Source organism: Drosophila virilis, chromosome 2 (assembly GCF_030788295.1).
Source record: "Drosophila virilis strain 15010-1051.87 chromosome 2, Dvir_AGI_RSII-ME, whole genome shotgun sequence".
NCBI lineage: Eukaryota > Metazoa > Arthropoda > Insecta > Diptera > Drosophilidae > Drosophila > Drosophila virilis.
Genome location: NC_091544.1, coordinates 6,411,496 through 6,426,160, shown reverse-complemented (window position 1 = coordinate 6,426,160; position 14,665 = coordinate 6,411,496). Strand labels below are relative to the sequence as shown.

Genomic DNA, 14,665 nt, shown 5'->3' with positions numbered 1-14,665 from the left:
GAGCACACACGACATGTTTTCTGTTTTTTAAATATTATTATTTTTGTACATTTAAAATGACAAAGTTTGTATTTCTAGAAAGGTGAACATTAAAATTAGAAAAATAAATATTTACAATCGAATTGTTTAGAAGTACAAAAAGTGATTTGTTGCTCAACTTGAATAAATAAATTGCACAAAACTAAAATAACATTAAATATTGATTAAATTATTTAAAGTAATTACTTTATTAAATAATATGTGTTTTATTTTTTCCTTTTTTTTTTCTATATCCTTTATGCATAATGAATTTTCGCTTAAATAAATAGCTTCAACAATATTCGTTTGTTTTAATATGTACTAAGGATTTGTATTGATAAATATTTCCAAGATTTTCACACGAACATAAATATATATTTAAAATATTATTTATTGGACATATGCATGCATGTTGAATTCGCGCGTTTAATTTATTGTAAGATTAACATAAACTTTAGCAACAAATTTTTAAAAAACAAATTAACAACTTTTAATGTAAGTGTAATAAGATTTATTACTTGAGTACTTTACTATTTCATAAATATTTTTTATCATCATCATTATTATTATTATTTTGTATTTAATTTGCTTTGTGTTTGTTGTTTTTTTTTGTTTCCGATTTAAGTTTTTACTTCTAGCTTCTAATTAAAAAATTTAACACATATTGTTATTTTGCCAAGCCCGCTACAACTTATGCTAAGTATATATGATATATAAATATATATATATATATACACAATATATAGTTTTATATAAATGTGTGCGTGTTGTTGTTTTTGTTTGTACATTTAGCTAATATTATTATTTTAATTTATAATTGTATTGCTTGTATTGTTTAACGCTTAGAGTTCCTTTTCAACACAATGAGGTACATAATTTATACAAATTACAGACATACAAATTTCTTATATGCAATTACCTAACGAACATTCGGCTAGACTTTAGCTAAATTCTAGCTACATTTGCATCTCTATTAAATATTTATACGTGTTTACCTGTGCCAGGGCCTTAGGTGCACGAAGCGCGCAGGTTTGCATCAAAACAGAACAACAGTTGCAAAAAGACAATTGGACGCTTCGTTGTTCTTACATTGCTTGTGGTCTCTTTGCCATGGGAAAAGTATATACAATATATGAAGTATATTATTGTCATTTTATGTGCACCAGAAATGTACCGAGCATTCTGCTAAAATACTATTTCTTTACGATTTCAATTTCAATTTCAATTAAAAATGGTATTTTTTTCTAATACAAAGCAAATGTTGTTTGAATGAGGTCTATAATTGACTACTAATTTGCAAATACTTCAAATATATGACTGAAAGCAAAGTAAATATTTTTAAACTGTGGCTGCATTCCCAGATTAATTTCGATCTATAATACTTCATTTATAACTTAAGTAGGCTGTGCTATAATTCATAATAGTTGATTAATGCTTACAGACAATTTACATTCGAATGTTCGTAATCATTCTCAATGGAAATCGATTCTAAGAGTGACCAACTATAAGAAGTAGTTGAACTCGGCGTTGCCAGACATTTTGTTTACCGCCCAGCTAAGTTGGCTGCGCCTCAATAGACTTTCCTTTGCGTTACAATTTATAAGCCAGAGCTAGTTTCTATCTGCTATTAAAATTTAATCATGCAACAGGTATTACTGCCTTTTTCACATTGGGTCAATCCGAACAAGCGCTATCCTGATATCCTTCTAGTTCTAAGAGAATGCTAATGAAATTGTGTGGAGGTAGTAGGTTGATATTAAACACCATCAACAATGCGTATTGAAGAATTTCGATGAAATAACATTTGAATGAATTCAGACCAATTAAACTATTTAGATTTGTCATTTACCATAACCCATCCTCCCATGCCCGACCCCTAACCAAAACGGGTCACTGACTAACTACCAAAGAGCGAAGAGATCAAAAGCAACCAACAACAACGAATATCAAGTGCTATGTGTATGGCATTGCTTCACATCCCTGGTTCTTAGGAGGGGCGATAGCAAACAGTCTGTGGGCTACGTGAGCAGCTCCAGGCTGGCTTTGGTCAAGCAATGCAATACACGAGAAGCTGCCGCACCCAAAGACCCGGCCATGCACATCCAGTCGCCGATTGCTCGGCGCCCGGATTGTGGTGGCCGGGTGGCGTTGGCGGGCACTTTCTCCGGCACAGCACACAGAAGCGCGACAGCAGACGGCGGCTGCAGTGCAGCGGATCCAGCTGCGTGCTCTGTGTGCTCTGTACTCTGCGTGGCTGCGTCAGCGGGCAGAAACAGTAGCTGCTTTTGTTGCTGTTGCTAGTGGCGAGCGGGTTGTGGATGTGGCCGCGGTCAGTCACGCCCAATTCTCTTATGTATCTGTTGATGTTTGAGCAAGTGCGCCTTCTGGCGAAAGGCCTTGGCGCACACGTCGCAGCGGAACGGCTTCTCCCCTGTGTGCGTACGCAGGTGCACCTTGATGTTTGACTTGTTGAGGAAGCCCCGATTGCATATGCTGCACCGATGTACCGGCTTCTCCTTGCCCAGCAGACCGCTCAGATCATTGGCACTGAAGCTGGCCACGCCCGACGGCGACATCGCGCTCAGCTGAGGCGCCCCACTCTCGCCCTGGATCTGCCCCTGGCCGGCCTGTTGCTGCTGCTGCTGCTGTTGCTGGCTAGACTTCTTTTGCGCCCTGGAGCGCTTGGCCTTGGGCGTGCCAGAGGGCGCATTCGTGGTGCTTGTCGTATGCGGATAATTGCTCAGCATGTCCGGACTGCACAGTCCGCCGTCCTTCAGCCCAGCGCCAGACAGGCTGCCGTTGGGCGTCAGCTGGTACGCCGACTGCTGCTGCTGCTGCTGTTGCTGCTGCTGCTGCTGCTGCTGCTGTTGGCTGGAATTGGAATTATTGGTCAAGTAGCGCGGATTGATCATCAGATTGTTGTCCGTGGTGCTGACCACAGAGCCCGGCGGACTGCAGCTGCTGCTGGCCGCCGACAGCTCGTTGCAGTATGAGGTAGAACTGGGCGTCTCGGTCTTTAGCGTGTTGGTTGTCGCTGCCGTCGAGCCCGCGCCTGGTGGTCCATGCTGCAGGCGATTCTGTAGCAGCGGCATATAGCCATGGCTGAGTAGACTCTGCAGCGTGGAGCTGCTCGCATGCACCGGCAGCGGCGAGTGGGGCAGCATGAAGTCGCTAAGCGAATCCTGCTGCGAGACGAGCACCTTGCCCTCCTGCTGTATGCAGTTGCCATCGATCCAGGCGTCCAGATCCATCCAACTGTCGCGCGTATCGTTGCCCTCCTCCTTGTCCAGCTGATTGGGCACCGTGGTGTCCGCTATCGCGGATCCAATGATTGCCGCAATGTCATCAATGCTGTTCATGTCCACGTACTCGGTCAGATCCTTGTAGATGCGCACTCCGCTGCCGTGCAGCGAGTCGGCCACCTGATCGATTGGCGTCAGCGTTGATCCGCTGCTGGCCAGAGAGGAGACACCACCACCACCACCATTATTACCACCTCCGCTACCATTGCCGCCTGTGTGGCCAGTGGCGTTCATAACACAGCTGTCCGCTACGGAGTAGAGCTTAGAATCTAACTGACTATCGGCAAAGAGCTTGACATCGTTCAGGCAGGCGTCCGCATCCGCGCTGAGCACGCTCTCGGGCAGGCCGGTTGAGGATGATACGATATTCTGCTCCTGGGAGGAGCCGCCATTGCCACCACCGCCGCCGCCCGTTCCGCTGCACGTCGTCGCGGCCGTTGTGGACGTGGGATTCGCATTCTGATTGCCGTTGTTCGACTGCTGATGCTGATGCTGGTGCTGCTGCTGGTGGTGTTGGTGTTGCTGATAGGCGCTCTGTATGTAGTTGTTGTTGCTCTCGTCGGGCAGCCGCTGGGCGATCGCATGATAGTGGTGGCCGGAGATGCCGTTGATGGACAGGTGGCCGGTGTAGCCGGTGAAGGGTGGCAGCGGCTTCAGGTCGGACAGTGCATTCAGCGAGGAGCTGTTCAGCAGCAGATTGTCCAGCACATCTAGGGAGTTCTTCTGGTCCGCATCGCTGGGCAGCGAGTCAAGGTCGTGCTCCAGCAGCAGCTTGTGTCCGTCCAGCAGATACTGGTCCTGGCTGCCGGTCTGTGTTGGTCCCCAGCAGGGGCTCATCAGTAGGCTTTCGACTTCTGATTCACTTGGCCCGTTCATGCTGCACAACTTCATTGTCAGTTGACCCAGCCGATGGATAGAAATTTTTGGTTCTTCTTCTTGCGGAAAATATCGAATGGTGCAGCTGTTCTTGCTAAAATACACACAAAAAGAACAAAAATATCATCATTAGACGCAAAAAAATATATTGAAAAGCACATTTGAGGTCATCTCAGCCAGGGCTCAGCCATGCACATAGTCCAGCTACATACATAGATGTCCATTAGAGATCAACAAGGGTAAGTATTAGATTAACAACTAGTTAAATATTCTACTAAGAGGAGCTTTGAGTTATTCTTACTGTGGTGACTTGGAAATGTTAATAGAAATTTGCATATATTTTTAATTATTATTTTACCGGTTCAAAAATTTATTTTAAGAGCTTTAAAGGTAAGTCGTAATAATTTAAAATCCTATTTAAAAATATAAAAATTGTAGTTAGTACGCAATGATATGTACTTTTGTTCCCAAAAAGCGGTGCAAGCAAAAGGAAATGTTCGGAAAAAAAAAAAATAAGGACTTTAAATGAATATATAATAATTGAAGCTTAAGACATTTTGTTTAGCCGGAATATTTCCAAAAATGATTAAGAAGATCAATAACTGTTTTTCAAACATCAATTCACATTTTTAAGTCAAATCTGAGGAATTCATCAATGTCTATGTCAATACACATCGGTTTATACTAAGCGCGGCTTACACGCCGCTTCCGTTAGATTTATAATCCATCTTTCAGTATCGGTGAGATCTACAGGTGCCCCATCAGGCGGCAGCTGCACTTGCTGACAGCTTGCAGCGCCAGCCAAGCAAGTTGATGGCCTCTAAGCTGAGTTTAATACAAATCCCAATACGAATTCTCTAAATACGAATATTAATCGAAGTCCATTTGGGCCGCATGCGGTCTGTCCGAGCTGCATATCAAAACATTTCCACGGCGATTACTCATGGCAAGACGCTGCCAAGAGGCGGAGAGGGGGAATACAAAAAAAAAAAACAACAACAAATCGATAGCCAGAATGGCCAATAATAATTTCCAAACGGTATTTGGGTCACAACATTAATAATCAGTTAAATTAGCATATAAATTGGTAGAAATAAACGCAGCGACAGAGACGCAGCAGAACTTGAGCCCATAGCTACATAGTTGGATTCGGATATATATATATATATATATATGGATAGAGTCCACACTCAGACAAAGATATGAGGGACCGACAATGAAAGTACAACAACAACAACATCAACAACAACAACAAGTAGTATGCGACACAGGTGCAGAGTGACCCCCTCCCGCCTTCATATTCAAATAAGAAACTACAAAATATTCAAGACCAATTGAATAAAAAATCCAATAAAATCAACGAAAGACCCCAAAACAACAACAACAACAACAATTGCTAGTGCGAGTGTAGAATTTGAGTTTGTTAGCTTTTTGGGAGAAGCGAACGGTAAAGCAAATGAGCCAACAAAAATAAAGACTTTTTCTCATTTTTGTGCATAGACAGTTAAGTTGAGTTTTTGAGGCTTGGCCACTTTTATGTATAGCTGTATGTGTGCCTGTATCTCTGTGTGAGTGTGTGTGTGTGTGTGTGTAGAAAGAAGAAAGCATTCAACACCAAATTGGCCAATATACTTACTCGCTCGCAGCTAGACTTGTTTGGCATTGGTCAGCGTGTGAGAGAGTACAGACAATTTCGCTTTCAACAGGTTGTCGTAGCAACATGTTGCTAGCTCAGCCCGAGAAGAGGCGTAAAGAGCAGCAGAAGAAGCAACCGACGGCGACAGCGACGGTGACTGCGACTGCGACTGCGTTAGCGGCAGCGACGTTAGCGTCAGCTAAACATGAGCAGCTAAGCGTGGCAGCAGCAACGGCAAAGGCAGCGGCAGCGGCAGCAGCCAAACTACCGTTACACGAGAGACCTGCTGACATACTTCCGTGTTCGGCAGAGCCGAGACGAAGCTGCCACGAAGCTTCGACCAAAGCTCAAGCGCAGCTTTGCGTGCACTCACACAAAATATAAAATAAAATGGCGGCCAATGCGTCTAGGCTTAATTTGTGATGAGAATAATTCCACCTGACGGTTCGAAATAGCGATTTATCAATTATGCGAATAATGAAAATAATAATAATAAGCAAATAAATAATGCACAATTATTATTTGTAAAATAATAAATAAATTATTGTAGGCCATGGCTTAAAATATTTCAAATTTCAAGCAGTGTTGTAAAATATTGCAAATATGTGTTAATCGCTTTGATTGAACATTTTTCATGTGAATCCTTTATGCTTTAGCTATTGAGTAACTGTTAAACGGATACATAAAATATAAAATAAAACTATAAAAAATAAAAACTACAATTTTTACAGAATTGACCTGTTTTTAGGTGCCATTACTTGCACTATCCCTCTATCTTTGCATGTTATTTATACCCATCCCTATTTTTGTCTTCCTCTTATTTCTGATATTTTTTAGTTGTTTTTTTTGTTTGTTTTTGTCTCGCCTTTGAGTGACGTTTTGGATGCGCCTACAAGATTGGCGTGAAATATTTTATAGACATTCTGATTCTTTTATTGTTTGACTGAGCGTCACTTTTTACACATTTAAGTTTTGTTTGTTTGCTTTTTTATTGTTAAAGTTAAACTTTTATTATTGTTGCTGTGGCTACTCAACATTTTTTTTGTTTTGTTTTGTTTTAATGAGCCACATTGTAACGGTTGTTCGCTGCTCTTTTCGCATTTGAATGGCCCCAACACCTACACACACACACACACACACACACACACACACACACAGAGGCAGAGACTGCGTGGGTGCGCCACACAACAACAACAACAACAACAACAAAAAGCAAACAATGCGCCTCTATTGTAATTTGAGCTTGTAAATGGGATTTTCAGATTATGGTCAGAGAGCTACACATTTGGGCCCCGATTCGGGTCGGGTACGGGCATTGCTGTGGGCATTATAATTACTCTTTCTGAGTGCCTGTTGTAACCTATGTGTGTGTGTGTGTGTGTTGGGCGATTTTAACTGTTGTTTTTTGAATGAATTAGTGCAAATTTTTGACAACCGAGTGATTTTATGACCCTGAGCTGAAAGCCTTTTATGAATAACTCGGTCAGTTTGTGGGCGCACTTGAAATGCCGTTAAGTAATTATAAATCACCTGAGATTGAATTGAAATGATATATATATGAATATATATGCTGAAAGCTCTTAAGTCAGGAGAATATATTAGCAGCGAGTTCAACTTACTCTTCCATTCCGCAGTCAAATTCTTGTTAACGTAGTGAAATGAACTTTTCGACTCGAACAACTACTTATGGCCAGAACAGCAACAGGCCGTCAACAAGAACGCTCCAACAGCTGCTGCAAGAGCTAAGAAATTGAGTTCTTAACTCGACAGCAAAAAAAAAAAAACAAAAACGAGGTCCAAAGAAGTCGACGAGGGCCAAAGTGAGAGACTTCGGCTGGGCATCTTAACGGAAATTGAGTTTAACCTTTGGCGGCAATCAACTTCCGTTTAAATGTTCGAACACGAAGCAGCGGCAAAGGTCAAAACGTTTTTCCACAGCCAAACACCAAACACCAAATGGCCAATACAGAGAGAACTGGCAAATAGTCTGTTTTTTCCTGTGGCTATACGGCCAAAATGAAAAGAAAAATCAGGTCGCGCGCTGGCGTCGGAAAAAGCGAATGAAAAATTATTTGATTGCAAAATTTACAGCCGCAACGATTTCCACTTGGAAAACTGCACGTACAATGCCAGCAACACCTCGAACAACAACAACAACAACAACAACGAGGCAAGGCAAGGCTACCAAGCGGTTTTCCAAGCAACCAACTTTGACCAAGACCGAGAAGCCGAAAAAAGCAGCCGCAGCCTCACAAAACGTGTGGCTGGCATTGAGGTCGCCATCACTCAATGAAGGTTGCCCCAACGCCGACTCTGCCTGTGCCGCTGCCTCCATCCTCAACTGCATCTGCGACTTTATCTTAAGCTGTAAATGTGGATGCAGCAAATTGCTGCGAGTAAGCAACAACAACAACAACTACAACAACGAGGCAAAGGTAGAAAAAATACCGAGAACCGCCAACTGGCAACAATGGGAGACGAAGACGTGCTCGGTTCTTGTTCTGCTGCGCACTTGACAGCACATGTGGCACGTGTGGTGTCTGTGTTGTTGTTGTTGTTGTTGTTCTTGTTGCTGCTGCTGTTGCTGTTGCTGTTGCTACCATCCACACAGACTCCAACTGCGACTGCGCCTGCGACTGGCCAACTAACCGCAACTGCACACAGAACTTCAGCTGATTCCCCAGACTTAGATAGAGGTGTGGGCTCCGGCAGAAACTGGACCAGGTCGTCGTTGTCGTCCAATGGTGGGCGTTGCCGATGGAGCTATGCATAAAAGCCAGATACGGGGGTGTTACATATGAATGATGGCTCAAGGTGTAAATTAAGTTCGTTATGAAATGGTTCAGTTGCGGGAAAAGGGGCTTGCACCCGTTACGAAAACAGATTTTTAATCAAGTCTTGGGGTAAAGGAGTTAATCGAGAAAAATAAAAAAATAAAATGCGTTTGAAGGGTTTATAAAAGACCAAAAATTAAGACATTAATCAATTGCACCCTGTAAGACAATCTGAAAAGATCCGACTTGCAGAAATTAAAATTTAAAATAATTTTAATAATTTAGATCGAAATGTTGCATAAGCGGAGAGCATTTAAGTTAAGAGCTCTAGGAATATGCTAAATGCAAATTTAAACCTATTTATGTGGTTTTATCAATTTCTAGAGATACTTTCCAAAACTGACAGCTTCCTTTTAATACCCTGTAAAAGGTAACTAGCCCCAATATTATTTATATTCGGACTCGTGAAGCTGACAGTCGAATTCTTTGTAGTTACAAATAAGTACAGCTTATCATCTAGTCTAGCATTAATTATTTGAGTTAAGCTCACAATAAGAAAAATATTGAAAATAAACTTTAACTAAAACAAATCATGCGAAAGATATTTTACTACAGAAACAAGGCTTACGCCTCGTTTATGTAAAAATAACTTTCAGTTATAAATTTTATTTTTGAAAACTATAATTTATGTTAATTATTTCAACTTTATTAAAAGAAAGTGCAATATGTTAATTAACTTTAATTTTTCTTCTAAAGGTTTTTATAGCTAAGAGATGAGAATTACTTTCTGAGGAATATCAAAAGCATTTGAAATTAAAGCTTACAGCCTAACGTTAAATTTTTAAACATTCAAAACAATTTTCTCCGTTCGACTGGCAATTGTGTGCTCAAAGCGAGCATCCTTTGTGGTTGCTAATTTTATGATTGGAACAATAAGCCAACAAATATCTAATGCTCGGGCTGCCAGACCTTGCTGGCAAGGTGGGCAGCCAATATGAGTCCGACAACGACAGCGAGATGACAGCCCGGCGATACAGCCAAATGGAAGCGCAGTTAGTTTGCCGGAAAGCTGAGCGCGCAGAGGCTTGGCGCTATTTTTATGGCTGAGGCTGTACAAGAGGCCCACAAAGAGGAGTCAATACCACACCCTGTGTCTGCTTGGCGGTCGGTCTAACCAACCAACTAAACAGCCAAACAACCCAACCGACAACTAACAACAACTATGCAAATTTTTATGTTGTTTAACTATTTTTAGTTGGTTTTTACTTTGTTGTTATTTAAATGACGCCCTCGTGCCGCATGCGTTCGTTTGCCGAAACTTTATATACCCTGTACTTTGTCTAGGCATAGGTCGGGGTATGCTGATAGAAATTAAATTAAAACTTATGTTATTATATCGAGCTATATATTATAAGTAAACTTTGGCACGTAAAACTTTTAATTTTGTTTTAACAAAATCAACTTAAGTTGAGAAACAAATTATTCAGATGACATTTTCTTTGAGTTACAGGGTATGTGGCAGTACATAATCTTATTGCCTGCTTTAAAGCTTAATGTGGTCATCTGAGCCGGCAACAACAACAACAACAACAACAATAAAGACAGCAATCCGGCGTGTCTGGCGAGTTGAATCCCCAAAAACCCTAAAAGTTTGCAGGTCAGCGAACTTTTCAAAAGCGCGCGTCTAAAATTGTTGTTTATTGTTGTTGTTGTTGCTGTTGTTATGATTGTTGTTGTTGTTGTTGTTGCCGCTCAACACATATTATTTGCGTAGTGTTTTGATTTTGCTGCCAAATGTGCAAATTGAACATAAAAGCAGATTCCAAAGCCTCGAACGGGACTATTAGTATAAATATTCTAAGCTAATTTCGAATTATATCACATTGAGCAATAAATTTTAAATTAGTATTTGGCAATGGTAACAGTCATGGGACAGTTATTCGACTGTTGACCTGAATACCTATACGAGTATGTCCACAAAAAGGTGGGCGTCGATTTCAGCTTGATTAAAGCCAAATTCAAACATTAGTTGGAAAATGGAAAAAGCCGTCAGAAGACGCGCGCAAAGACTGAAAATAATTGTCGTCTCTCAGCGGGAGGGGGCCAAGCGCATAAGAAGATATAAAGTAATTATCAAATCTTCAGTTAGTTTCCTTTAGTCAAGCTTCACTGTGAATGAATTGATATGTCACAGCTGCAAAGCTCATCAGATGCAGCTCAAACCACGGCGGCTTTAATTGATTTAATTGTGTGCTCAATAACTGGGCGCACAGGTGCCAAAAAAAAAAAAACAACACTAAAAAGTTCAGTTAATGAGGAGAGAAAAGTAAACCCAAAATCTCGAAATCTCCCCAACACCCGAAATGCAACTTAATGCTCAGTCGAATTCGCTACGCGCGTTGCCGCTGCGGCGCACTCATAAAGTTTTCTCATACTCTTCCATAGGGCAATTTAGTTATGCCATGCATTGTGTAACGCCTAGCAGGAGTCAACTACGAAATCAAAAGTATATAAATCCTTGATCAGGAAAAACCAAGAGAGAGAGAGTGAGAGACTTCTTCTTCTCTTAAAGCTATCGTCTTGAAACGTTGCATGGGTCCTTCTTAGCCAGAATCGACAAGAAAGGGCGGCCTGACTGATGTGTTTGCTTTTCAATACATCTTGACTAATCTTGGCATTTTTTATCATTTACGTAAAATCGTATTAACATCTTTTAGCTATTTTATATAGCTCTATACGAAAATTCGATACCCTTAAATGAATTTGTGTATGGAAAACTTTTCTGCTATAGCATTAGACTACATAAATTATTACTATTATTATTATTTTTTGATTATAATTTACAACTGTTTGTTTATACTTTGCATTTTGCATAAAAGAGTATTCAATCTTCGGCGTGCCATTAACATTGTTGTTGTTGTAGCAGCTGTGCCTATTTGGTGATGAGCGCAATGCGTTCCCAGCTTGACTTTGACGGCGACTCCGGCTTGAAGTTCTCCTCTCTTTTCTGGAGCCGCCGCCTCGCTGAATGAGTAAGCGTAATTTTGCGTCATATAACGGTACAAACAGCCGCTACTGTTGTTGTTGAGGTGTGCGTGTGCGTGTGTGTGTGTGTGTGTTGGCTTTTTTTTTTTTTTTGGCTGCCATTCCGTTGTTGTTGTATTTTAGACCATTTTGGTAGACAAACAAACGGTTTTTTATGATTTATTTTTAGCTTGGCAAAAGCGCTTGGCAACAATCTTAGCTGTAAACGCAAAGAACTTTACTTCCGAGTGCAGTTAAGAGTTTGGGGTTTTGGGTTTTGGGTTTTGGGTCGGGGTCAAGCGGCGCGATCAACTTTAAGAAGCGCCTCGACAGAATTCGCTCTTGGATTGCGCACAAAGATGAACTTGAATTTAATTGAAAACTTCCAAATAACTCGAATCCTTTTGTTGCACTAATTTCAAAATTGTTTGGAAAAGATAGATGGATTAACTAACAAACAAAAAAAGGGTCGATCCACTCTAATTACAGCACTAATTAGCAGGTGCTGTATTTAAGTATCTGATAGATGCGCGGCTACTTGTGAAATTCACAATTGTCTCTCTTATGTAAAGCAGCTCCCAGTTCTCAATTCTCAATTCTCAGTTGTCAGTTGGATTGGCTATGCCCCTCTGCTCCCCTCTCCCACGGGGCCAGTCCTATGTATTGCGTTGTATTTCGTAACAGGTGAGTAATATCGGAAACGAATTCGGTCAATGACTTTTCGCTGATTTGTTTATAAGCCAGGCTTGGGAATGTTCTTATTGGAAGGCCATTGACTTAAGTTATTTGGCTCCTAGAATATTCAGTCACATGTTACTTACTTTTTTTTGTTAAATTGCAGCCTTCAGCTGTTGCGCATCTTGAACTTAGTTTCACAAATTGTTCAGTTGTTTTGTTTTTCTTCTATTTGTTATTATTATTGTTACAATTGTATAATCCTGGTTTGCTTGTAATCCTTTTACGCAGAATATTGCAATCCTTTAAGACAGTTTATGATGTGGTTAAATTTATGGCATACACTCATATCCGATGCGATGTGTCAAAGTGTTTGCATGTTCGACATGGAGATGTCATGATACCTGAATATTAATTATGCGTGCTTAGTGCTAGGTAAGTTAATGCCTTTGGACCAACAAATTAGAATGGTTATTAACAGCTAAAGTTTAATTGGAAAATTATTGTAATATTAGTTTGGAAATTGTTATTCTTAATGGCATGCACACAAAGTTATTAAATAAAAGAACTAATGATACGGACAACAAAATAAAATTGAAATGAAAAGCATAAACATTTTTGTATACTCACAAAAACAATGGGAGGAAGACATAAATATATATATGCATAAAATAATGAACGGGAAGTAGTACGAGTGGGTATATAGTATATATATTTTTAAATCCTTAGATAGCACACAAAAACCCTTGATTTAGGCTTTTAATATATGTATATATATCAATTTATTTCTTTATTTATTTTGCATTTCCCATTTATGTACAATGGACGACTTTTGACTGACGTTAGGACATTTATTTGTGTAATATTTCGCTTTTGGTGTGAAAATATTTACAACAGCGTTCTTGAGGAGTTCGTTTTGATTGTTGTTGTTGACGGGCAGAGTATAGATTTTTTTTTATATGTTGAATATAGATATATATATATATATATATATTTATATCTTTGTTATATTTGTTGGTTTGAATTTTAACTTTTTTGTGTATTTCCTTTGCTTGTTTTGATTAAATGTATTGCACGTTTGCCTGATTGCACTTGCACTTCGTTTTCTATTCTATTTGCTTGTATATATATATAATTATTATTTATTTATTTATCTCTCTATATATATATATGCGTAGACGATTAATTAGATATTCAGACACTATCTGGAGCAATCTGTGGTCTTGCTCTCAACTTTTTGTCAACCATTTTCACAATTTTTGTAACGCATTTTAAACATATTTATCACTGTTGTTATTGTTGCTTTTGTTGTTGCTGTTGTTGTTGTTGTTGCACACTCTATTATTGAACTGGCCACTTATTTTATTGGTTGTTCCAATTTCTGTTGCTTGCTTTTTTTATTATTATGCCACTCTAAATGCGGCGCGCGCGTGTGTGTATGCGTGTATATGTATGGGTTGCACTGTCTATCTGAGAGAGTCCACGTCCACAGCGGCTGTGTAGCTAAAGCCGAAACGGAAGCACACGCGAAACCAACGCGAAAAAACTGCTGCGCGTCAAGAATCGCACAAATCCGAAGACGTCAACGGTAGAAAGCCAACTGTGCGCAGGCGCAACACGAAAAGAAATTTTCGAGCCGCAGCGGCCCAAGAAGTCGCTGTCAACGCTGACTTCGCAGTCGTCAGCAGCATAAGCAGCGATCAAAGAAGTTGCGCTCAACAGGCCGGCCACTGAGCGCGCAGCAGTCCGCAGAGAGCAAGAGCAAGCACGAGAGCAAGCCGCTGCAACATGTTGGGCTGCCAACATGTTTGACCGCAGGTGTTGCTTTTTTTTTGCCGAGGTCGCAGTTACCTTCTGCGCTGGCGATCAAAGTCAGGGCTAAGTTTGTTTATGTTGCGTGCGGCATCTGAGAGAGGTCAAAATGGAGTCTCAGCAATTGATTGCAAATTATTGGTTAATATTATTTAAATTTCAATCAATAGTGCACATTATTTAGAGTTATTTACATAGGGTTGTGCAAATTTTGTAGATAAAAAGTTTGTTAAGTTCTAACTTTGCTGCCATACTTGTTTGATGCTCGCTCTGATGCTCTTTTGCTCTCTGGAGCTCTGTGTCTCTGTCATTTGTAGGCGCCTTCTCTTTTCCACTCAGTGTCTCTCTCTGGCAGCACAACTTGACCTACTTAACAAAAATTTAACATTTTTTCCTGTTATTTCGCCTTGTAAACATGCGAGCAACAATTACAGTTGCCGGCGTCGATATTGTTGCTGCCGCTGCTGCCGCTGCTGCTGTTGTTGAGGGAGCGTCGCTGCGACGCGTCGCTGCATTTGCCATTTTGTTGTTGCATTTCCTCTTTGGCT

General features: G+C 40.5%; 1 protein-coding gene across 3 annotated transcripts; it reads right to left on the bottom strand.

Annotated features, from left to right (window-relative positions):
- Positions 1-84: 84 nt before the first annotated feature.
- Positions 85-13,920, bottom strand: ich (zinc finger protein ichor). 3 transcript variants are annotated; one of them, XM_070207159.1, is made up of 3 exons: positions 12,936-13,920; positions 12,452-12,608; positions 85-4,290 (listed from the first exon to the last, which is right to left on the bottom strand). In XM_070207159.1, exon 3 carries the CDS (start codon positions 4,209-4,211, stop codon positions 2,349-2,351), a length of 1,863 nt encoding a protein of 620 aa, XP_070063260.1. In that variant the 5' UTR covers positions 4,212-4,290; positions 12,452-12,608; positions 12,936-13,920; the 3' UTR covers positions 85-2,348. The 3 variants fall into 3 exon arrangements, with proteins under 3 accessions (XP_070063260.1, XP_032295173.1, XP_002054661.1); XM_032439282.2 differs by lacking the exon at positions 12,452-12,608; XM_002054625.3 differs by lacking the exon at positions 12,936-13,920 and having other exon boundaries at positions 12,452-12,909.
- Between the last annotated feature and the right edge of the window lie 745 nt (positions 13,921-14,665).

What these genes read in the sequence shown, in the direction of transcription:
- ich (XM_032439282.2), bottom strand. Translation starts at nt 12,973, where the DNA reads ATGCATATATATATTTATGTCTTCCTCCCATTGTTTTT. An exon ending in GTCTTCCTCCCATTGTTTTT is followed by an intron (nt 4,291 to 12,935) that starts GTGAGTATACAA and finishes TGTGTATTTTAG; the next exon opens with CAAGAACAGCTGCACCATTC.